Here is a 23,942-nt window from a genome sequence, read left to right on the forward strand (position 1 = left end):
AGAAACAAGTAGTCTTGACAATGAGGGTAGTCTAAATCCCCAAGGACAGTTAAGAGTGCAGCTCCAGAACCACCCTCTTTCTGCCTCTCCCCTTCTAGGTGATCTCATCTAATTATAGAGCCAGCCCAGATAAACAACCACTTCCACTTAGGATTCCAATCTTTGCCAGTACGAACAGACACCGAAAGGGCCTCCAAATGCAGAGTACACAATGAAACCTTATGCATATGCAAGCAAAGGCATGCGAGCAGTATAAAATTGAAAAGGAGAGAATCCTGTGGGGAAAACAGCCTCTCTCCTACTATTCATAAAACTTTCTAAGCTCCTTTTTATGGGGAAAATACAATTTTTGAAGCTTTAGGAGTCAGCCATGCTGTATTGAGGGAAGCATTGGATGTAGCTGAAAATATGACTCAGGGCCAGCGAGATGACTCAGCTGCCAAGCCTAGTGACCCGAGGACCCACAGGGCAGAAGAAGAGAACTGACTTCTGCAAACTGTCCTCTGACCTCTATATGCAGGCCATGAAACGTGTATGCACTCAAGAACACACACAAAGACACAATCACTAAATATGTGTTGTCCTCTGACCTCTATATGCAGGCCATGAAACGTGTATGCACTCAAGAACACACATAAAGACACAATCACTAAATATGTGTTGTCCTCTGACCTTTATACACATGCCCTGGAATGTGTATGCACTCAAGAACACACATAAAGACACAATCACTAAATACACTGAAGTTTTTTAGAACTAAGAGAAGATGCAGAAGCTATGGTAAATACAAAACAAATTTATTTGAGAACATGGAGGAGAAGACAAAACAGCTTTCTGCACATGTTTGTGTTTCTTGAGCAAACACATTTAAAGCTAAGAAAGATGGAGAGGGTCTGAGGGCAGCAGGGGCATGAGGAAAGTATTTTATGTGCATGTAACAAAATATCACAAAATTCACTCTTCTGGAGAATTCACATGCGCTTTAACAGAGGCAGTACCTGAGTGGAATGTTTCTCTACACCACCACAGGCTCTAACTACCCAGTTTGCCTTCTGAGGCTTCAGAACTTAACTATGCGCCAAACTGAGCAGAAAATCCCAAAAATAACTCCTACATTTAAAATTTTTTAAAAGGCATAAAGAAAATATCTAGCATGTACTCCTTACTTAAGAATTTATTTTCTCAACAGTGTCGGGGGGAAAAGGAACCTCAATATTCAAGAGACATTAGAGAATGCCTCAACAACTGGACAAAAACCAGTCAAAGTAGAAATAATGTGTAAAGCTTACAAGCAATGCTTAAAAAAAAAGATTATTTCTAAGTAAGTTCACTGTAGTCCTGGTCAACAGAACACTAGATTTCTAATTTTCCAAGTATCTCATTCATCAATGCTTAGTATAAAGACTATATTTTACAATTGAGAATGAAATATTTTATAAATGAAATTAGAAACAAAATAACAGAAAAATAGTTATATCTGATTACATATATATATATATATATATATATATAAAATCAATATATATCATATATTACAACTCTAAAATTCTAAATATTATGCTACTTGTCTAAAATCCAAGTTACTGGTAGTCTCTAAGGAGTTTCTCCAATAAATTAGGCTGGGATACTGAAATCTGCATCGTGTACATATCAAGTCCTGCTTTCTGTGTATGTATCAAGTCCTGCTTGGACACCATCCAGCATCACCTGAACTATTCCCCAGGGCCTCTGTGGAGGTTCTGATAACAGGAATTCTCCTGCCTGGTAACCATGTTCAAGGATAGCTTCCTATTAGGAATCCACAGGAACAAATTCCCTCCTCATTGAGATTGGTCTTCCTAACAACTCATTACTTCTCTCCTCAGGATGTTGGGTTTCAGGGTGCCACAGTGGATTCCACTTTAAGAGCAAATTCTGACTCCAGTGGGATTTCTTAGAAAATACATATTCATCCCCAAGTGACTGGCCCCTGCCTCCTGAGATTAACATGGAAGTTGTAGAGATGTAACCAGTATGTACCAAGGAGCAGAATTTTCTTCAGATAGTTATTATTTTATAGGTCTGTATTTAAAGAATATTTACTTTTTATTTTCCTTTTAAGACAGGGTCTTTCTACATAGCCCTGGCTGTCCCAGAACTTACCATGTGGACCAGGCTGGCCTTGAGCTCACAGAGATCCATCTGCCTCTGTCTCTCTAGTGCTGGGATTAAAGGTGTACGCCATCATGTTCGGCTGAATATTTCAATTCCTGAGGTAAATTAACTAGGACAAATTGATACTATTTTTAAAAACACACAGAAAGATTATATAGTTTGAATTGTGATTGTCTATTTTGAAGAGCATACATACCCTATAGTAAAATGTCCTAAAAGTCCCAAAGACAGAAACGCTCAGGGAGAATATTCTTTTATTCGAAATTTCGAATTTCTAGTAGCAACAAGAAGAGGGAGTAGAGCGCCAACAGTTTGAGCGCTACACTCTGGAGCTGGAAAATGTGTGCCATGTTGGTTGTAAATCATGCACAGGGCTCTTCCAAATGGTCTCTTACAGGCGTATGTTAGACACGGCTGGCGACGGGGAAAATCAGGCCGGGAGATTCTTTTGACACGACAACTGTATGCCGTGCACACAGGCAGTCAATGCTGACAGAAAAGATGAACTAGTCACGAGGCCCAAAAGTCATGTTTTTAAAAATAATCCAAACCATCGTAACTGCAGGCTTCGAGAAACTTCTCAGACAGTGACCTTCTTAAACCCAAAGCCTTAAGGCAATCTCGCTTAAAAGTTACATAATTAAAAGTTATATAATTAAAAGTTACATAATTGAAGCAGCCCCCAGCTGAAGGGAAAGCAGCATGTAAATTCTTCTCTTTATCTCCCACTCCCTTCTCTTTTTTTTCGTGTGTGTGTGTGTGTGTGTGTGTGTGTGTGTGTGTGTGTGTGTGTGTTCACACATAAGCTGAGATTTAAACTCAGGGTCATGAGCATGCTGATCTCACTCTATCACAGAGGTGCAACACCAGCACAAGTCACACAAGAAAGCACATTTGAATGCTCAGACCCGGCCCTCGTTGTTTTGACTTGTGGAAACCTCATGATTCTGCATAATGACATTGTCAAAATGAAGCACATGGTCCAGCTCTCACGCCTAGGATGACTGCCATCTTCCAGATTATTCTCCAATATAAATCATCTTGCTAGTATTAATTACTTTGCATCTATTCATTAGTTTGGGGCCTTTAAACACTAAAACTATGAGGCAAGGAATAAGTACCTTAGAATTATACACGATAGGAATTAAACCCTACTCCTCAGCAAGAACAGTGAATGCTGTTAACTGCTGAGCCACCTCTCCAGCCCTTAACATTTTTATAAAGCCATATTTTGTTTCCCAAATTATAGGAGAGTGCTCCCTAGACCTATCAAATGTGTTCATAGTTGAGGCACTACAACTCAGCACTTACTGTAATATTGTTCAGTGGGCACTGGACCTTATAATTGGACCACATCATTGTAAGCATAGTATAATTACAGTTAAACTATAAACCACCTTATTGATAAAGAACTTTCAGCAGTAAAGATAACCTGCATGACAGTACACCAAGTTGATTTCAGGTCATAATTATGAGACTTTAATGAGGTTCATCTTTAAACAGATACAAAACGTAGACAGTTACTATTGCTACATATATAACTTATAGCTTTGATAGACCTATATTTACCTGAGTTCAGAAAAGTTAAGTTTTAAAATTTCAGCACAATATACACAATATAAAACTGGTGATTCAACTAACTCTCAGCGTACAGTTCGGTGGCACTAAGCACATTCCTGATGTCTGACCATCAATGCTACCCACTTTCAGATCTTTCTCATCTTCCCAGACAGAAACTCTGCATCTGCTGAACACTAACTTCCAAGTGGCCCTCCTCCCACCCCTGACAAACACTGCCCTACTTATTGTCTCTATGAACTTGACTCGCAGTGGAATGAAACCATATCTGTCTTTCCATGACCAGTTATTTCATTAGCAGTTTCCCAGGGCTCGTCCAGGTCATGGCATGCATCATAAACGCATGCCAGTTAATGTTGACTGCTATTCCAGTGTATGCATGTGCCACAGTTTGTTTGTCCACTCATCTACTGATGTCATGAATGCATTGGTTGGAGACAGAAAAGGTTTACTTCAGAGTCAATACAATGAAGAATGGGGTTTAGTAGCGCTGGTCTTTAGTTCTAGCTCTCTGGAGGCTGGGGCAGTCAGATCGCTCTGAGTTAGAAGCCAGACATAGCAAGTTCCAGACATACCAAGCTCCAAGCCAGCCAGGCTACACAGTGAGACACTGTCTCAGAAAAAAAAAAAAAAAAAAAAAAAAGAATTAATGAATAGATAATTCACCTGCGTTTGCATTTTCCGAGGCCTTTTGACAAAGATATGATTAAGTATTTATGAGCATTTTTTCTAATATATTCTTCACACTGATGTCTAATTTGGATGATGATAATTTGTTTTAAAATGTATGCAATTGTCAAAAAAGGACTGAAACTAAGTAAAACATTCAACAGGCTAGAATTAGAATTGGTTTGTTAGGACAAATTAACAAGAGTGAGATTTTAAAACAATTTTTTTATTTTTTAAATATTAATTCTTTGAGATTGTTGTACAATTTATTTGGATCATATTCACCCTCCCTCCCCAACTCCCCACTTTGTGTCTTCTTTAAAAAAAAAATCAAGTCCAATTTGTGTTGCTCAAATATTCTTGAATATAAGCCTGCCCTGCAGTGTGATCCCATACCAGAAAACACACCCTTGAAGAAAACCCACTCTTCCTCTCCCAGCAGCTAGGGTGTGACTTGATACCCACTTCACCACTCTCAATGCTGGGACCCACGACCTATCGAGCCACAGGCTGCTGAACCAGACAACAGCGCCAAGCATGGTTCTATCTCATTGATCAGGCCTTAAATCAAATCAGAGAGCAGTGGGATAATCCCTTAACATTCGTGGGCATATCTTAAGAGGATAGTCATTACTGTAGCTCATAGGGTTCGAAGAATGGTGATTATTTTTCCTTTCAGTAGCATGCATAGCACCTTCCGGCATTTTTGAAAGCTAGTCAGAGGATGAAGCTTTTAGGTCCATATCCACTTAGTTTCTCCAATACATAAAACAATATTAAAATTAACATACAGAAATGATTTTTCTAAGGATCATTATATTATCCATGTCATACTTTATAAAGTAGTAAAAAAATAAATACAAAAATTTAAACATTCTTGTTTGTAGCATAATGTGAAAGATATTTAATATACATATTTAAAAGCTTCATAAAAATATTTGCCCATAAAGCAAAACAACAAAGTGAAGTTTATTAGATACAGTAATATAAATTTAAGAAAACAATTTGACATGCATTGAATGAGTTCCCAATTATCCACTAAAATGCTATTAAAATAACTTAAATTTGATATGAATTAGTTTAAAATAGGATTTTAGAATTACTGTCTAGAATTGGAGGAACACTATGACACCTCTCAGAGGTACTTCCAATTATTCACACAGGATTCTGATGAGTTTTGCTACTACATGCACATTGAGGCTGTTGCCAAGGAGACGGTAACACTGTTTCACTGTTAACTTCTCAGGAAATCCTAGAAAACAGAGGTGGCATTTATAATACAGTCACTTGCAATCCTAGTTTCCAGAAGTAAAAGATACCTTTAGTAAAGGCCCAATGTTCATTTTATAAACACATTCATGTCTTCTTGGCAGTGTCATGGTTAATGAAGGCCCTATGCATGATGGAGGACCTAAACAATGTATCACTTTGTGATGCTGCACTTGTGTTTGTGGAAGCATACTCGAGGGTGCTCACACATGAAATTGCCTAAGGACACACTGCCAAGAAATTATACCCCTAACTAAACACAAAAGATGCTAGATAGCTAATATGACCATGAAATTTTACAAATAAATGAGAATTTGGAGGCCTGAATACTGTATAACATCATGCTATAATGTTCTACAAGGTGCTGTATAACACAATTATGTAATATCAGAGTATGGTTAATACAAACACATACTCACGAGTTCACAGAAACGTGTTATTACACTTTGGAAAAATGGTTGCTACTATTTTTCTTGGTAGATTTTTTTTTAAACAACACTTTTATGGAGCTCTACTTCACATATCATAAAATTTACCTTAAATATATGCCTCATGCATTTTAGGATAGAGTTCTCAAACATCTTCATTTCCATTGCTTCAAAATAAAAATACCTTGTACCTATCAGCAACCAGTCAGTATCTGCTCCTTGTCTGTGTCTTCCCTCAACCACTACTTTTTGATGCTATTACAGATCTGGCTATTTTAATTTCATATACATGGAATCAAGGGATATGTTCTATGTCTATCTCTTTACAGTTATAATAATTCATTCACATTATAGCAAAAGTTTGTACTTACTTTCTATTACTTAATAATATTTTTAATGGAGAAGACATATTTTGCTTATTCATTCATTTACTGGTAAACATTTGAGTTGTTTCACTTTGGGATATTTATTATACGTAATAATATATACATGTTACAGGAATCTTTTCTTGGCTATGTATCTAGAGGTGAAACTGCTGAGTCATATCTGAGTTTAATGTTTGCAGGCATTAACACTGTTTCATTTTACTCTAGAGGAGTAGTTTACAGTGGTTCCACTTACATTTCTCTAATAACTACATGAAAGGGAAAGGGAAGTTGAGAAACAGAATTTTATTTTATATAGATATTAAAGTCTAAACTAAGTGATGGGGAAATTAAATAGTTTTTAAGTTAAAAGATGATTTTAAAAAACCTAGATATATTAAAGTAATGACAATCTTCAAAAACAAAACCACCCAGAATGTACAAGGTCAAGACAGCAGCTTTCTCCCAATAAAGGTCAGTGTCTCTCTCCTAAAGCCACCTAGTCACAGACACGCAAGTCGTCAGTCACAAGACACCAGGACAGATGAACAGAAAGGTCACTATGAACCCATCACTGCAGGAGACAATGGATCAATGTCCAGTTTGCACCCACAGCCTATGTTGGAAGCACACATCAAGGACGGTTGTGTCGTGTTCTATGGGAGCATCTGGACATGACTGTCAACACAAGCATATGATATATTTTAAAGAATTCAGCAATTTAAAATAAGTAACTATAACAAAAAATGAGGCTATGAATTTGAGAAAGAACGAAAAGGGCACATGGGCGGGGTTGGAGGGATGAAAGGGAAGGAAAGTGATGTGATTATATTCTAATCTAAAAATGTTAACAATTAAATGGAATTAAAAATTAAGAGACTCTTCATATATTCTGTAAACAAATATATTTGAAGAACCTCAAGAAAATCTATTTTACTACGTCAAATTCCAAAACAGAGAAAATATTCATGAAATTTATAAAATAAACAGTACCCATCTCTAGGGTCTACCAAGCTAGCTCAGTGCCATTGCCTAAAGACATGAGTTCATGAGACCTATATGATAAAAAGAGAAAGCCAACTCCTGCAAGGTAGCCTTTGATCCACACACACACATCAGGGCACTTGCACATATGTGTGCACACATGCACACACACACACACACTCGCGCACGCGCGCACACACAAATAAATAAAAAATAAATAATGTAATATTTAAAAATTGTTTCCCTATAATTTAAAAATTAAAACCAATGTAATTTTATAGGTTATTATATAGGCATTTAAATATACTAATTCAGTCAACTGTCATAACACCTCACAAAGTGGGTGTTATATCTACATTTTACAAACAAGCAAACTGAAAGAGAAAAGTTAATCTAAGGTAAGCAGACAAAGACTATAGCTTGGTCTGACTCTGGCCCTCCAAATCCCTTATCAAGTTTCAATATTACCATGGTGACTACAACTTTAGAGGTAAAATAATCAGTGTACTGAGACTTAGGAACTCATTTTGATTAGACAATCAAAACTTTTAGGTAGTATGCAGACTACATCTGTTTGGTCAAAATACGAAGAAAATAGTCACTAGGAAAGTCAGTCCAACCCTCAGGTCCTACAATTTTCTCCCTTTGCGACATAAACCAAGGAGTCTTCCTTTCTTAAGTGATAATCACTAAAACACTGAGGATTGAATGAGATGACCAAAAAGGGGAAAAATAGTAATTTTTTCTTAAGTTAAAAAAAGTAGAATAAAATTAGAGCATTTCCACTTCTCTTTCCTCCCACGTCTCTCTCCTCTCCCTGACCCCTGCTCCCTCTCAAAATGATGGTCTCTCTCTTTCAATTGTTATTTTACACCACACACATATAACAACACCTACATTTATAAATACAAACTGCAACAGTGATTAACTTTCAAAGCACAGGGAGTAGAAAATAAGCCCGGCTGCTGTGATTACGTCCACAGAAGCAAATACTGAGAGCAGTTAAGTGGGACGGCTGCCTGGCTGTTAGTATGAGAGGACTGGGTTCCAAGACCTCATGTGTAAGTTTATTATTCAGAATCTGAAGCCCAGTCTCTTTGGCTCATTATTCACCTCACAAACATGCATCAATATCACAACTTTACTGGATGTAATGAATCTTCCTTCTATATTCGAATCCTTAAGCAGGGTCTTCAGAGGCAGAGTTCCTCCTCCTTGGCCTTGGAGGCATGCTGGGTGGGTCTGTTTGTGCCTCTGCCTGTTTAACCAGGTATGGAGAGCCCATGAGCCCTGGTGTAAAAAAACATGGGTCTCTTAGAGCTGAGCATTGGTGGCAATGGGGACGGGGGGGGGGGGGGGGGGGGGGTTGGAGTCACTGCAAGGACACAGGGCAGTGTCCAAGCTTCCTGGCACTAATCCCTGGATTTCCTGCACTATGGTGGGGCTAGGACTTTGGCTTCCCTCTATCTTTGCTTTTGTTTGTGAACTCCCCTGCTGTAGATCCCCTAAGGATCTTGAGTGCCCCTTACATTCCTTATAGCAGAGAACAAAGGCAAATGACTGATAATGTAGTTTTGCCCGAGTAAAAAAACAACCACAAATACAACTCTGATCTAACAACTGGTTAACTCAACTACCCTTTACCTTCTTACTGTGAAAATGCCAGTCGAGCCTAGCTGAGTCTGCTGTAGAGCCTGTAATCCCAGCTACCAAGGGGGCTGAGGAGGAGGAGGAGGAGGAAGATCATGAGTTCAAGGAGCACCTGAGCTAAAAAGTAGGCTCATGACTACTTGGTCAACTTAAAAAGAACCTGTCTCATTATAAAAATTACAAAGGGAAAGGCAGGGGAATGTAGCTTGATATAGCATAGTTGAGGGCCTGAGTTAATAAAAATAACAACAAAATGAGTCAATTGAAGGATTCTTCCCCCCTCCACACACAATCTAGTGTGGACTTACCAAGTTCGGACCTCTGGAAACAAAGATGTAAATAGAAAGGGGATTCCATCCACTGCCTGAGGGAATTAGTAATCACTATTTTACTCTCAGCCTGAGTAGACTGACTCACTACCAGATGTAAGGGAAAACAGGGTAGAAGGGTCATGTCTGAGACATGACTGAGGGGCAGACCAGTCAGGAAAACACCAAAGCTGTCACAGCAGAAAGCAGGGGGATTCCTTAACTCACCTGTCGTACACGGATTCATTCACAAAAATCACATGTGAGTTCCTAACAAAATGCTGAGAACTCAAATAAAGGAAAGCTGTGGTCTACATGGATCCCACATACCGAATTCTGGAGGAAATCCCTGGAGGTTTGCGATTTCTCTAGGGGTGAAATATCGCAGTTTAAGCATTGACAACTTAGCTATCTTTTCTTCTTGTGGCAAATCATTAAGAGATTTGAAGATATTCTCAATCTGTTAAAAAAAAATCCAAGAGAAATTAAAAACTACCAAGTGACCCAACTTAACCATTTCCAGTTGTAAAGTAGCTTAAGAACGGTGGACAAGCAATCTGCTGAGCTGTACGGTAGCAGAATGTGTGAGCAAAGTATCCCTGGGCAACAGCAGTGTAATTGGCTCAACAACGGCCATTTAAAATTATTGTAATATTCTTAAATTAAATATTTAACGTTATTGAATGGAAAGTTTGAGTGTAAAAACATACATGGTACCTGCACATCCTCTGCAGTCTGTAACACTGAGCCTGTCCCTTCAACGTAGCTTCCGTACCTGAAAAATTCACATGAATAATACACAATACCCAATGTATTTTAATGCCAAATATCTGTGTGTGTGTGTGTGTGTGTGTGTGTGTGTGTGTGTGTGTGTGTGTCTGTATTCATGTGGGAGTCTGTGTGCTGTTTATGTGTACGCAGGTGTGCATGTATGTGCATGTGTGTGAAGGTCTGAGGACAACACTGGATGTCATGCCTCAAGGACACTCCAATGTTTTTTGGAGACAGGCTCTCTCATTGGTATCAAACACACCAAACAGGTTAAGCTGGCCAGCCAGGAAGGCCCAGGGATCTGCCGTTCTCACTTCCCCAGAGCTGAGATCGCAGGTGCATGCCACCACGCCTAACTATATTTGACATGGATTCTGGGGTTCTAATTCTCACTCCTGTTCTGATTAAGAACACTGTACTGACCTGAGAATCCTCCAAGATTTCTCTAAAAAATATTTTTAAGTGATAAAGTATTTCTTGGATGACATACATTTATATTCTTCTGAAACATCTTGAGTAGTAGTATATAAATATGCTTTGTAATTTAAAATAAGACAGAAGACATAATTCTATCTAAACTCAGAAACTACACATGGCAGTTGAGGTGTAGAGACACCACTGAATGAGGTACTAGCATTTTTTATTAACTGTCATATTTGCAATGTTCCTTACTAGAACGTGCACACTATAACACAAAAGTCCATGCCACACCAAGTCAAATGTCTAGATGAAAACATACTATTATTTTTATAATGCCTGAATTAAAATTTCTTTTCAGCATCCAAAAATCTTCAGCCCCCTAATACCACATAGACATGGTTCACTGAAACTAAATCTGAGTTTAACTTCCATCAACTCAGTATTCTTTTTTTTTTCCAGAGCTGAGGACCACACCCAGTGCAAGTGCTCTACCACTGAGCTAAATCCCCAACCCCTCAGTATTCTTATATTATCATTTTCATTTAAGAATTAACTACTTTAAAAATTGTACAAGAAGTATAAAATATTTCAGAAATGAAAGGTAGCATTATTTTTCTGTTGATGCCAAGCTGGCTTTCTACCACATAAACACTCTATTTTCACAATAAGGACAATTTAAACTATAAACTAGGAAAGTACATCGGGAAAAATACTGTTTCACTCTGCCTCTTTGTATGCGCCACACAGTTAAATATGTGTGTGTGCCATCTTTAGCAGAAGGGACAGCCACAGTAAGGTTCCTCTATGTCATCTTTATCACATGAGAATACCAGGGTTGCTTTTCATTACAAGATTGACAAGTGCTATTCTATGAGAGTCCTAAGCAGAGCTTATTGCACTTGGTAATAGATAACAGCCGAATGGAGTCTTCTAAAGTACTAAGTTCTTTCTCTTGCAAGCACAGAGGCAGATCATAAAATCAGGCTGAGTCCACGTGGCTGCAGGAGGGACTAGAACCAGCAGACAAAAAGACCGTTTGAACTGTCACATCACCCAACTACCTACCCAGTGAATGAAGTTGAGGGGCATGCACAGAATAGATAGGGTCTTCAACTTCTTTTCCTGAAAGGTCCAATTTTCCCATCACACTAAGCTTTTTAAAAATTGTCATAAGTCAAGAAAAAAACAAAGGCAAAACACTAAAATGTTCAACCATAGGCAACCAATAAAACAAATTACGATCCTCTTTTACCATGAACATAAAAAGATTTTTATATTACCATGGCAACAATCTCCAAAGATTATGAGTGACTACCCTCTAAGCCAGCAGTCACCATTTTGGAAATTCATCTATGTTCTCTTAGGGAAGATTACCCCAGCTGGGCCTGGTGACTGGTTTTGCCTCTCATGGAGGGGTAGGGAGGGCTAGAGACTGCACCTGAGTATCCAGCTGCTCCCTACCACCTGTTCTGTGCAACTCTGCCTTCACTGCATATGGCTTCAGGGAGGCCTGGAGTATATAGGCCAGGGAAGACTAGAAAAAGGATCCTCCATCTGTGCAGACACAGTCAAGGCATCATTCCCACTGGGTAAAGACTTTCCAGGTGCAGCCTGCTGAGGACAGGAGTACCCACATCCCTTTAAGTAACCCCTTATCTGTGCTATGGAAGGAAATGCAGTAAACTCATTGGTTCTCAAGAGTAAACTCTGGTGGAATCATGCCTCAGTTTGTGGCTGGGACATTAGGAACAGGGCATTCTTGCCATGGTGAGAAAACGTTCTTTGATGTTCATCCCCAGAAGCAATGTTAGCAACACCACTTTGGAAGGCCATGCAGTACACTGATACCACAGGCTGGTAACAAAAGACACTAGACAGCCAAGAGACAGATTTAGTAGGGAGTTTCATAATCTTAGTAACTTTTGAATTCTGGAACATGTAGATACATTTAAAGACCTATTAAGTTTTAGTTTTAAAACTGTAACCAGATGATTCAATTTATTTCTTTAAACTAAAATATAATTCCTTTTGATACACTCTCGAGGTTTGAAGTGTCTCACAGAAAAAAGAGGTGATGAAAAGACCAATTCACAAACTACAGGAATCATGTTAACACAAGTATTTAAGCTATACAGAGGTCACTCACAAATGACCTCATCTTCTGTGAACACTTTGTGGGTGGTGCACAGAATGTTCTGCATGAGGAATGTCCACTCATGCTCTACTGGCAATTAGGAAAGAAGTCAGGCTAAGAGAAACGTTTTATCAAACACGTCTTGTTCTGAGAAAAACTAAAAGGCCAGCTGAGACCCAGGATTTTAGATACAACATGGAGGAAACTGCTTTCAAACTTACCCTTTGGTAAAGCACATGGACCTTCTGGAAGTGGGTTTGACGATGTCCAATAAAAGAGCATATCGCAGCAATAACTTTGGGGGTAAAAAGCACTGATTTGTGTCATCATCTTCAAGAAAATCTCTCAGCATCTGCACAGAGAGGTCACTGTCCTGCCGGGCTTTCCTCTCAATCTCCTCTGCAGTTTCAAGCTTAAAAAGGATGGCGTCTTTGCCAGAACACCGTGTGCTGCTGCTGTCCGAGCAGACACTTGGTTCACTCCTCTGCACTCCTAATGTATCTGCTGCAACTGCTGCGGAGTTTTGTGGCTGTATAGTTGCAATTTTAGGAAACTCCATCAGTATCTGGCATTAAATAAAAAAATATAAACTGTTAAAGTTTTACTTAAAATAACGATAAATCAATGTCAACAGAATATGTGGAAACCTTTTTAGCCTTTATAAGGTTGACATTAAAAAGACAGACATTGTGGTTTGATTGTATGGCCATGAGTTATTGTCAGAAGTTATTAATCATACAGCCATACAGAAAGTAAGCTGCAGGGGACTTTTTTCATGGAATTCCTGTTTGGTGTACTTATTAACAGAAAAGCTCACAAAATATAAACACAGCAGCACGAGAAGTAAGTTTAAAAGGCAATGTTGGCATTGGAAAATGTGCACAGAACTAAAGATTACCAAACACCTTCATTAAAGAGGAAATGCTGTAACATACTCAAATGTAAAACAAAACTCACAGTGTTTTCACTGAGAACACTTAGGTCCCATGGGGCTTCCCATGGAGGGGTGGGCAGTGGGGTAATTGGAAACTTATAATTTGGATAAACTTCTTTCTATTTTACAAATGATAAAACTACTCAAGGAATTTTTAGTGATTAAGTCTTCCCTAATATACTTTTTATGTTGTTTCTGGAACTGTCCAGTATGAGAAAGAGCGCCTGTCACAGACAGTCAAAATGATAACTGGTCTTCACTAGCAGAGTGACTAGCGGTGAGCTGAACTGGAGACGACCATGCAGAGCAAAGCTCTTTCAGCCGCTGAAACTGTTACCTTTCCTCATGTCTCATGAAAACATAAAATTATCCATCAAGAATCCCAACTTAGCAGCTGAGAATTTGTATAAGCGAGTGATTAGCTTATACTAGTCATTACTACATTTTTAACCAATTAAGACAAATAACACTGGCGTCAGGGAAAGTACAATAAATATGTTTAAACAGGCCATTTTAAAGGCAGCACATTACATTTCATCAGAAGTAATCAATGGCTTTAACTGGGAAGAGAGAATGACAGATGTAAATGTCAGTGGTCCTTGAAGTTATGGGGAGACAAAGGATAACAATACTAAAGATAATTTTTAAACTTATGAAGCCTTTATGAGTTTTAGTTTTAATTAATTTAGTGAAAAGTAAAGAGAGAAGAGAGATAAAAGTAAACATGAGGAGAAGCAGAGACCTGGAATGGACATGAAAATGACCTGTACTATAAACTCTACACACAGAAGCCTTAAGCAGTTACTGAGATCCATTCACAAGTAAACAGTAATAGCAGCAGCAGCAACAATACCTGACCAGGGGCCTGAAAAGGGAAAGGCTCCGACTGCCGCTTTGCAATGAGAAAATACCGTAGCCTTGAGTTTGGAACACCAAGCTGCAAGCAGAGCAGAGAGGTTAGTTACCACATGAAATGTGGGGGATCTGGAGCAACTGCAGCACCTACAGAACAACTCAGACAGATGTGCACCCGGTTTCTGCCAGTGCAGATGTTGCTACTGATTGCTGCAAGTCTTCTTTACATTTTGCTGAATGATTGTTATCCTTGACAAATCATGTATCCATGGGTCATAATTCACAAGTAAGAAATAGAGACATGTTGTATTTGCTATTGATAATATAATAGCAGTAAAAACATTAACTTCAAATATAGATATTCTTGCTATTATTACTTTTCCTTGTGAAGAGGAGGATTTACCATACTCTAGAAGAGGCAATGATCTGAAATAAAGCTAACAAGATCAGTTACACTGCCAGTTCTGACAATTTACACAGTAAATTTTTAAACTAGATTTTCTTTTCATTTGTGGACAACTATATAATATAGCTAATGATGATAAGAAACTAAAAAGAAAACAACAAATACAGCAACACTTACAAAATCAATCTTTCAAATAATAAGTGCTTTGATTTCTTACATGAAAGGAAAACAATGCTTACAACCTAACGTCATGCAACAAAAAGGAATTATAAATAATATGTCCACTTTACTTTCAATCTTAGATTACTTTGAGCATTATAGCATGCAAACACCTAATTTAAACATGTAGAACTCATTTTCAAAACCTACACTCATTTATTTTCCTAAAAGAAAAATGCATGAGATTTAATGAACCTATTTTATGTACAAGTAAATCAACAAGCATGCACCATGTTCTTCAAAAAGTAAGAGCTATGTCTGAGCCAACTTAACACTTGTACAAAGTATTAGAAATAGATCTATTTGGTTATTACATTAAATGCCCAGTGGGGGAAGCCCTGAAATGATCAATTACATAAGGGTCTGTAACTGTGGTACCTACAGAGGAAGGAGATAACAGAAACTCTTGATGCTGAAAGCCACACGCTTCTATCGTTTGTATCAGCAGCCCTCTGGAAAGAGAAAAGGAGTCGGAGAGAAACGCTCCCAGCCCTTGCTTAGACATGGCATTTTTATATAACAGCACACACAATACTTCATCATCAGGAAAAACCCAACTCTATCTACCCAAGCCACTCAGAGACAAGGCTCCTAGGTTATTACTTGAGAAATGACATTTTTTTTTTTTATTTTTCAATTTAGCAAATATTTTATTCTTTCAATCTTCTCTCAAATACTACACCCTGACTACAGTTTCCCCTAACTTCCCTCCCCAGTTCTAAGACATATGCAAGACAAATATATTTTTTTACCTTGTAGATGATACTTCAAAACCTTTAACATTTTCTAGAAGAATATACTTGGGTAATTTTTGTAATCTAAAAACCAAAACCAAACAGAAATGCAACTATTTCACTACAAAGAAGTAAAAAGAAAATCATAACTTGTGAGAAGTAGAAGTTTAAGTAACTTTCTAGATTTTTTTTAAAAAAAGAATTTTAAACTCTATTTTATTAATTTCTCCCAAGACATGGTATACTTGGAAAAGTTCACACTTGAGGAGTTAATGTCCATTGAAGCACATCTCAAAATCTGGGTTTCACAGGCCTTCTGCACAGCACAGCTCAAAGGGCTGCCATTCAGCCACGGTGGCAGTGATCACTAGCACTGGCTGCCATTCAGCCACAGTGGCAGTGTTCACTAGCACTGGCTGCCATTCAGCCACAGTGGCAGTGTTCACTAGCACTGACTGCCATTCAGCCATGGTGGCAGTGATCACTAGCACTGGCTGCCATTCAGCCACGGTAGCAGTGATCACCAGCACTGGCTGCCATTCAGCCACGGTGGCAGTGATCACTAGCACTGGCTGCCATTCAGCCACGGTGGCAGTGATCACCAGCACTGGCTGCCATTCAGCCACGGTAGCAGTGATCACCAGCACTGGCTGCCATTCAGCCACGGTGGCAGTGTTCACTAGCACTGGCTGCCATTCAGCCACGGTGGCAGTGTTCACCAGCACTGACTGCCATTCAGCCACGGTAGCAGTGATCACCAGCACTGGCTGCCATTCAGCCATGGTGGAGGTATTCATTAGTACTGGCAACATCTGCATGGCTAATAGGAATGAGCAGAGGCAAGAAAATGTAGCTGGTTACTAAAAGTTCTGTCACTCACTATAGAGTGACATTTGCTGTCATTTTATTAGTTCTGACAAGAGAAGGGTGCATGTGGCAACTGTTAATCTCTACAAAATGGCAAACATTACATCCTTCCATGCCCATAGTTTTAAATTTAAGGAAAGTTTACAAAAATCTAAATTTTTACCTTGGGAGAATATCTAGAATATATAAGAAGCTATTTGTCCTTGGATCAGTCATATCTCCCTGTAGGCCAATTCTAAAAAAAAGCAAACACAAAAAAAGGCTATCAAAAATTGTATATAATGATACCAAAATGACTTGGTCAATTAAGAGAATTTTAAGTAAGTTGATCTTCACCATAAGAAAGAAAACAGAAAAGAAAGAAAACATGCTGGGGGGTGGGGAGTAATCCAGAGCAGATACCACTGGTGATAACTGCCATTTCAACAGACTAGACAATAAGGATACTGAGATAGTCTTGTCCGGTGTAAACAGACCCTTGATCTCAAGATTTGGACAAACTAGGGTCAGCACAGGAGTCAGGCAGCACCGGGCTAGAAAACAAACCGGACAAAGTTCACAGCATGGCCAAGGTTCAAGTGGAATGGAGCACTTGGATGGGGTCTGAATAGCAGGACCAGGCTCGGGGTTTCCACTTCGGTGATTAGTGGCTTCAAGGCCCTAAGCTATGTGACATCTCTGTCAATCTATCAGTGGGTTTGAGGCTTAAAGGCTGGGGATTAAACTGGACTTAAACAGATTCCTCAGAAATCTTCAGTTTTTATATTCTGTCCCTTTCCACCCAGAGTTCAGATAACAACCATAGAGTCAGTGCTTGCATCAGCAGCTAGAAATAGGCTAACATACAGTGAAGATGGTAGGAGGTTAGATCTGGGCCCACTGCAGCAGGACATATATGCAGGGGAATTCTGCTCTGTGCACACTAGGTCACACTCTCCCACATGCTTAACGCCACTTTCATATGCCACATTCTCTGTCTTCTCTGACACATGCCATGTTGTCCTCAGTGTTCTCATGGTACTACCAGGGATCTTATAGTACCAAATGTCACAGTTTATGTAACACTAATTTATGAGTCATTCCTTTCAATTATAACTCCACAGATCAGCAACTACAGCATCAAACACACTGTATGGCACATGGGCACAATAACCCCAGAGAGACAAGCTTCCTTAAGTTCAATGATGTTAAAATGTAGCACAAGAATATTCATCCTAATCAAAATATTTATTACATATAACACTTCAGACAGTCATATAATAAAAATATATAAATGATTAATAAATAATGGTTCTGACCTTTGTCTAACTATATAGTCATGGGAAAGTTAACCTTTTTATGCCTCAGTTTCTCACCTACAAAATGGTAACAATAAGACTCCATTAATATGGCTACTTAAAATAATTTATTTTGTTAAATAGAGAAAATGAATTTGGTTTAAGACACATTGTGACAATTATTACATAAATCTGCAAGAGAAATTATAATGTGGCTATGAAAAATCTGAATTATAATGTTAATTTTGATAAATACACAATTTGCAAATATATGCTATACTAGCTTTCAATTTTTTACATAAGTAATTTACAAATGAAACATTTCCTAAGGAAATTCAGCTTCACTAATCAGAATTGGCTCTGAATACTCAAATGCCCAACAGTTTAAAGCAATTAAGGTAATTTGAAACAAAAATAAATGTAGCTTAATATACCTATAACATAGTATTACATATCCACTATTGATGAAATTATTTTTCTCTTCTGACAATAACTGTCAAATCCTATGTTTGATGCTCAGTTATACATATGAGTGAATAAAAGGATATATTTATAAAGTATGTGAAAGCTATGAGAGTACAGCTGTAGTCTACAAAGTTGTTCATCTTCCCTTCCTCTTTCCCCCTTCCTTCCTTCCTTCCTTCCTTCCTTCCTTCTTTCCTTCCTTCCTTCCTTCCTTCCTTCCTTCCTTCCTTCCTTCCTTCCTCTTTATTTTCTTATTTGTGGTGAGGTGTGTGTGTGTGTGTGTGTGTGTGTGTGTGTGTGTGTCGTGATTTGAACCCAGGGCCCATGCATGCTAGGTAAGCATTTGCCACTGAGCTGTATCCTCAGCCCACAGATACTCTTCCTTAACAGAAAATATGTATTATACATACCTTGTGAATGGCTGACATGGAGGGCTCATTAAAATCATATTGAAAGACAGTTTGTCAAACTCTTCCAGTGAAATACCCTAAGGCATGAACATTGGGAAGAAAACAAAAACATGTATAGAGTGAAGAAAAAAAAACTAAACAATTAGAAAGAAGGCCGTCAGAAACCATGGGTCTACCTAACACAGTGCTTTACAGAGCACTTCAGTTACACCAACTTCACAAAGCAATCTTGTCAGAAAAATCCGTGCTTCCTCCCTCCACAACACTTGTTCCTCTGGGAGGTCTCTGGTGTAACACTGCTCTTTCTGGACTTGACCAAGCAGAACTTTATTTTGTAATTAACCATATTTGGCAAAGGTTTGGGGGAATCTTTAAGCATCTATCAATATACTTCTCTGTTTTGCAAGTGTGATAGACTACTGAATAGCCAGAAGAGTCAGTTTAGTACTATGTCAGTTTAGCACAGTAATCATAGTGGGACAAGATGAATTACAATGATCCCTAATTGGTTCCATTTATAGATGCATATAAAAACACATATATATGTATACACAGAAGATAAACAATGAGAAACACATGTCAGGGATTTGCCAATTCTCATTATGTACTCATGGCCAGAAATGTAAGAAAAATAGCCCAGTATCATGACCTCCCTAATTATTATAACAAATCTCTAAAATGCTTAAGTATTTTGATAAAGCAGGAAATTTTATGCTCTGAATTCTATGAAGAGTGAGTTAACCTGGGAACACGTCAGCTGTCTCCACTGAATTAAAAGTTAGTGACATGCGTAAGTCCAGGAAATAACATATCAATCTTGAGAAGTGCTCAATTTTTTTTCTAATTTTGTTACAAGATATTAAAATGTTCAGAAAAGACACTGAATTTGATGAATGCTTTCAGATATAGTCATCTTCTTTTCAATGAGGATCTCATTAAATCACATTAATAGAATCCTTACTTTAGACATTGATGTATTTCTGAAAGCCCACTTTAGACACACTTAAGATGTGTTTCTGATTAGCTTGCTCATGTTTTATTTGTAACTATGGAGTCTGTATTCACAAGACAATGGTTTACCTATCTTGTAGCATAGAACTGATAAACAATGAAAACCTTGGCTGGCTATTTCTTATCCTGTCCTGCCCTGTGAAGGTATTTTACAAACCAATTACCATTTAATCATTTATCTAATGTCAGCTTTGAACCCCCTTTCATCCTTTATCAGCATTTTCCTGGTATTTCTCTGTTCATTTTGATAAGTACAGAATGTTCATTCATTAAGCAGTTTTTATAACTCAATTCACTACTATTTCTGAGTACCATTTACATGGCAGGCATTGTTGTACACAACAATGAACAAGCTCAATGAAGTGTCTGCTCGTGACACTTACACACTAGCCACTAGTAATTTCTCACTTACTAACTTAAGCTAACTTAACTGAGCACTTTGGTTTTATCTACAGCTTTTTGACTAAGGAGTTCTGCTGCTGGTTGTGAACCTTTGTGTGCCATCTCAGCCCGACCACGGATGATAACAAAGACTTTTCTGGCAGGCTTTCTGGAGAAAGCTGCCTTCCTCAAGACAGACCTGGTACACAGCCAAAACTGAATCCCAGTCTCTGAAGGGAGCTGCTGTCAAGGTCTTACTGCCCCGAACAACATGCTCTTAGCACAGTTATCTTCCTACTCCCAGAGTGTTCATTTATTCTAAATGAATTCATTTCTTCATCTGCAAACTTTGCCTATCAGAAGTCACCTGCTACTGCCTACTAGAGAGAGGAGGAGGAGACTGAAAGAATTTCCTCACTCTCTCTCTCTGAGAACCAAGCACTCTCCACTTCTTAGCCTCCTACTCACCCAGTCCTCACACCATAAGCAGGGAGCTAGCCTCCACCTTCATGCTGATCCACGGGGACATAAGGTAAATCAGTGTTTTCTCTTAAGTTAGATTCTGGCTGATACTTTATGACCTCACCTGCATATGTTAACTGAAAAAGACAAACTCATAGAGGCAAAGAGCAAACTGGGTGAGAAATAGTGGCTGAAGAGTACCGAGCTTCAGGTAAGCCACCAGAGTGAGTTTGGGTGACCCCACTGAACAGCATGGTGATGTACTTTGTGCCTGCCCAGCAGTCTCACACAAAGTAAGAATGTAGGGGGAAGAATATGCCAATTTGCTTAACTGAACCATTTCATAGCTTACATATGTGAATACATAAAAATCACATACCATACATAAACATAATTCTTATTTCTTGACTATACTATAAAATAAAGAGTCTTTTTTCCCCTTAGGAGCATGAATGAACTGATTCTCCTTTAAATGAGCTAGAGGTGCTTCCCCACAGCCCCTATTCTTGTTTCCAATAATTTTATAGACTGTGCATATATTATGGTTTACCTTTATCTATTAAAGCTAGCAAGGAAATATAATTAAAGTTTGACTCCCTCAAACTTCTATTGGTACATATCTGGGGCTCTCAATAGGTCCAAATACACATAATTTCGCATCATTTCTCTTAAAGAGTAGAACAGACAGGATATTGAACTGGATCAGGCTCTCTGGATAAATAGTCGATTAGCTTGAACTGTGTGGGAGGCCCCCAGGCAGTGGAGACAGGACCTGTCCTTGGTGCATGAACTACTGTCTGGAGCCTGGGGCCTATGCTGGGACACTTTGCTCAGCCTTGGTACAGGGAGGAGGGGACTCAACTGAATTTACCAGGCTGGGCTGACTCCCCAGGGGAGCCCTTGATTGGAGTAGATGGGAATGGGAGGTGGATTTGGGAAGGGGTAGGCTGGGGGGGGGGGCAGAGGAGGGAGGACAGGGGAATCCGTGGCTGATATGTAAAATTAAATTAATTATAAAATAAAAAAAGAAAGTGAAGCATTGAGTGGGTACTATACTGAGAATCTGTTGATTTGGGTCATATTTGGTTACACCTACTTTAAAATATTTATATTAAATTTGCTTTTGTAATAAAAATTTTTACAAAATAATCAGTTATGGCATTTGCTATCTTACAGAAATTATGGAACCTAAATATACCTAAGTCTGTCTGTTAAATCAATTCAGAATTACATATTTTGGGTATTCTTATTCTGAATGCTACCTTCATGATGAGAAGGCTATACTGATTCTGGTTGTCCATGATACTTATGAAATGCACTGTTATTAGTTATTATCATACCTTGTACTGCAATCATGGCCAAAAATCTGTACCTAGACAGGTCATGGGCCTCAGGTGAGAACCTACTATTATAACTCTGCTAAAATGACATAGTGCTAAACTGACTCCTGATGACTTATTATTATTATATCCATATTGCATCTCTGAAGCTTCATCAGAGGAGATGGAGTAGAAGATGGAGGTTAACAGAGACCCATAACTGCTCAAAGAGCGGGATAAGAGACTATGCCATGCTCAGCCTCAACTCTTAAATGAGACCTCTCTCTCTCTCTCTCTCTCTCTCTCTCTCTCTCTCTCTCTCTCTCTCACACACACACACACACACACACACACACACACACACACACGCGCACACGCGTCAGGGATCATCTTGGAAGAGGAGGCAGAAAGGTTGAAAAAACCTGGCAGTGAACGTCTACAATGAAACTATAAGAGTTTAGGTTCTAACAACTTAACCTTCATTTTTAAAAAATCAAAACAATCTCATAAGCCCTAGAAAGCTGTGTTAAATGTAAGTAAGAACTGCTGTTGTTTTCAGATAGTAGACTCCAGTTAGTGCAGGCTACCATTGCCAGGAAGAGACTGAAAAACTGAAGTGGGATCTTACTTACAATTGCCACAGCTTTCTGCTAAGTAGTTATTTCTAGACAGCAGCAAAGAGAGGCAACTCCCAAACAGAACCAAGTAACCTAAACAAGTGGAGGAGAGACAGGAAGGAGATCAAGGAAGGAGGTCAAGGTGCCTAGAATGTGTCACAGGATGAAGGAAGCTATACATAATCTATCTACGTAGTCTCTGGGTAACAGTCTGTGCACACAACAGTCAATGTGGGATGAGATGGAGCAAAGAACATCTACTAGGGAAAGAACAATTACTGAAAAGATACAATTTCCAGATTTCACACAAGATTAAGCATCACTTAGTACAAAGCAGAGAACCTAGGTATGTATAGCAATAGTCCAACAGAGAATTTACATTGCCAGAATTTAGTATGTATTAAAAATTATCACTATCAAAGCTATATATTATTGAAGTAAGAATTGATATATGCATACTACTGAGAAAAGGACTCAGAAATACACTCATAATTGTGATCTATTTCTGATAACATGTCAGGGAAACTAACTAAGAGAAGACTGCTCTCTTCAGCAAATGATCAACTTTGCATTCTCTTAAGGGGAAAAGTTTAACCCATTCTGCATACTGTTTGCAAAAAGTAAGTCTGAATGGATAATAGATAAAAATGTAAAAGCCAAACCTACAAACCTAGAAGAAAAAAAAGAAACAGAAAAATTTGGAGAATGAAAAGATTTCACAGAATACATTAGAAAAAGTCCCATGTAGAAAAAACTAATTCTTATAACTATAGCATCTGCTCTTTAATGGAAACACCTAAAGAAATAAAAAGACAAGCCATAAAATTAGAGAAAATATTTGTTATACACATTCTAAACAAAAAATTTTATTCCAGAAAACACATATAACTGATATAACTAAGTAAGTAATACAAACTGCACACTTTGCATGGATGCCACTGCACTGTGTATGATAATGGCTTCATGAGAATTTTGCATGTAAAATTTCCACAATAAGAAAATGAGGCCTTACTCTCACAGTAAGAAATATTGGTCTCTGTTGGGTTTTTTCTTCCCTTCCCCGTGGATAAGCACCTAGGAATGCAATTACTGGGTCTGCGACAATTATCTTCAAAGCTATGAGATAACAACAGTTTTCCAAGGTGCTTTAACCATCTAACGTGGTTCCATCAACGTCTCGGTGGGAAAACTCACGAAGCAGCTGCACTTGCTGCTGGTAGTCTTTCACAGTGAGAGTGTGGGTAAAGCACTTCCT

At 38.5% G+C, this 23,942-nt stretch overlaps 1 protein-coding gene across 4 annotated transcripts in view; it reads right to left on the bottom strand.

Annotated features, from left to right (window-relative positions):
• Positions 1-4,707: 4,707 nt before the first annotated feature.
• Trdmt1 (tRNA aspartic acid methyltransferase 1) overlaps positions 4,708-23,942 on the bottom strand; it is a 30,529-nt gene continuing 11,294 nt past the window's right edge. Inside the window, exons 3-11 of one of the 4 annotated variants that reach the window (XM_036188995.1) lie at positions 18,898-18,974; positions 16,909-16,980; positions 15,897-15,962; positions 15,527-15,596; positions 14,518-14,601; positions 12,952-13,295; positions 10,123-10,180; positions 9,736-9,865; positions 4,708-5,653 (exon numbers count right to left, since the gene is read on the bottom strand). In XM_036188995.1, the coding sequence (XP_036044888.1) occupies positions 5,553-5,653; positions 9,736-9,865; positions 10,123-10,180; positions 12,952-13,295; positions 14,518-14,601; positions 15,527-15,596; positions 15,897-15,962; positions 16,909-16,980; positions 18,898-18,974 (1,002 nt within the window). In that variant the 3' untranslated portion in view covers positions 4,708-5,552. Of the gene's footprint in view, positions 7,142-8,239; positions 8,738-9,735; positions 9,866-10,115; positions 10,181-12,951; positions 13,296-14,517; positions 14,602-15,526; positions 15,597-15,896; positions 15,963-16,908; positions 16,981-18,897; positions 18,975-23,942 lie in introns of those variants that run through there. The other 3 variants (XM_036188996.1, XM_036188994.1, XM_036188997.1) reach the window with 3 other exon arrangements.

The sequence above is a fragment of the Onychomys torridus genome, chromosome 5 (assembly GCF_903995425.1).
Source record: "Onychomys torridus chromosome 5, mOncTor1.1, whole genome shotgun sequence".
Classification (NCBI taxonomy): Eukaryota; Metazoa; Chordata; class Mammalia; order Rodentia; family Cricetidae; genus Onychomys; species Onychomys torridus.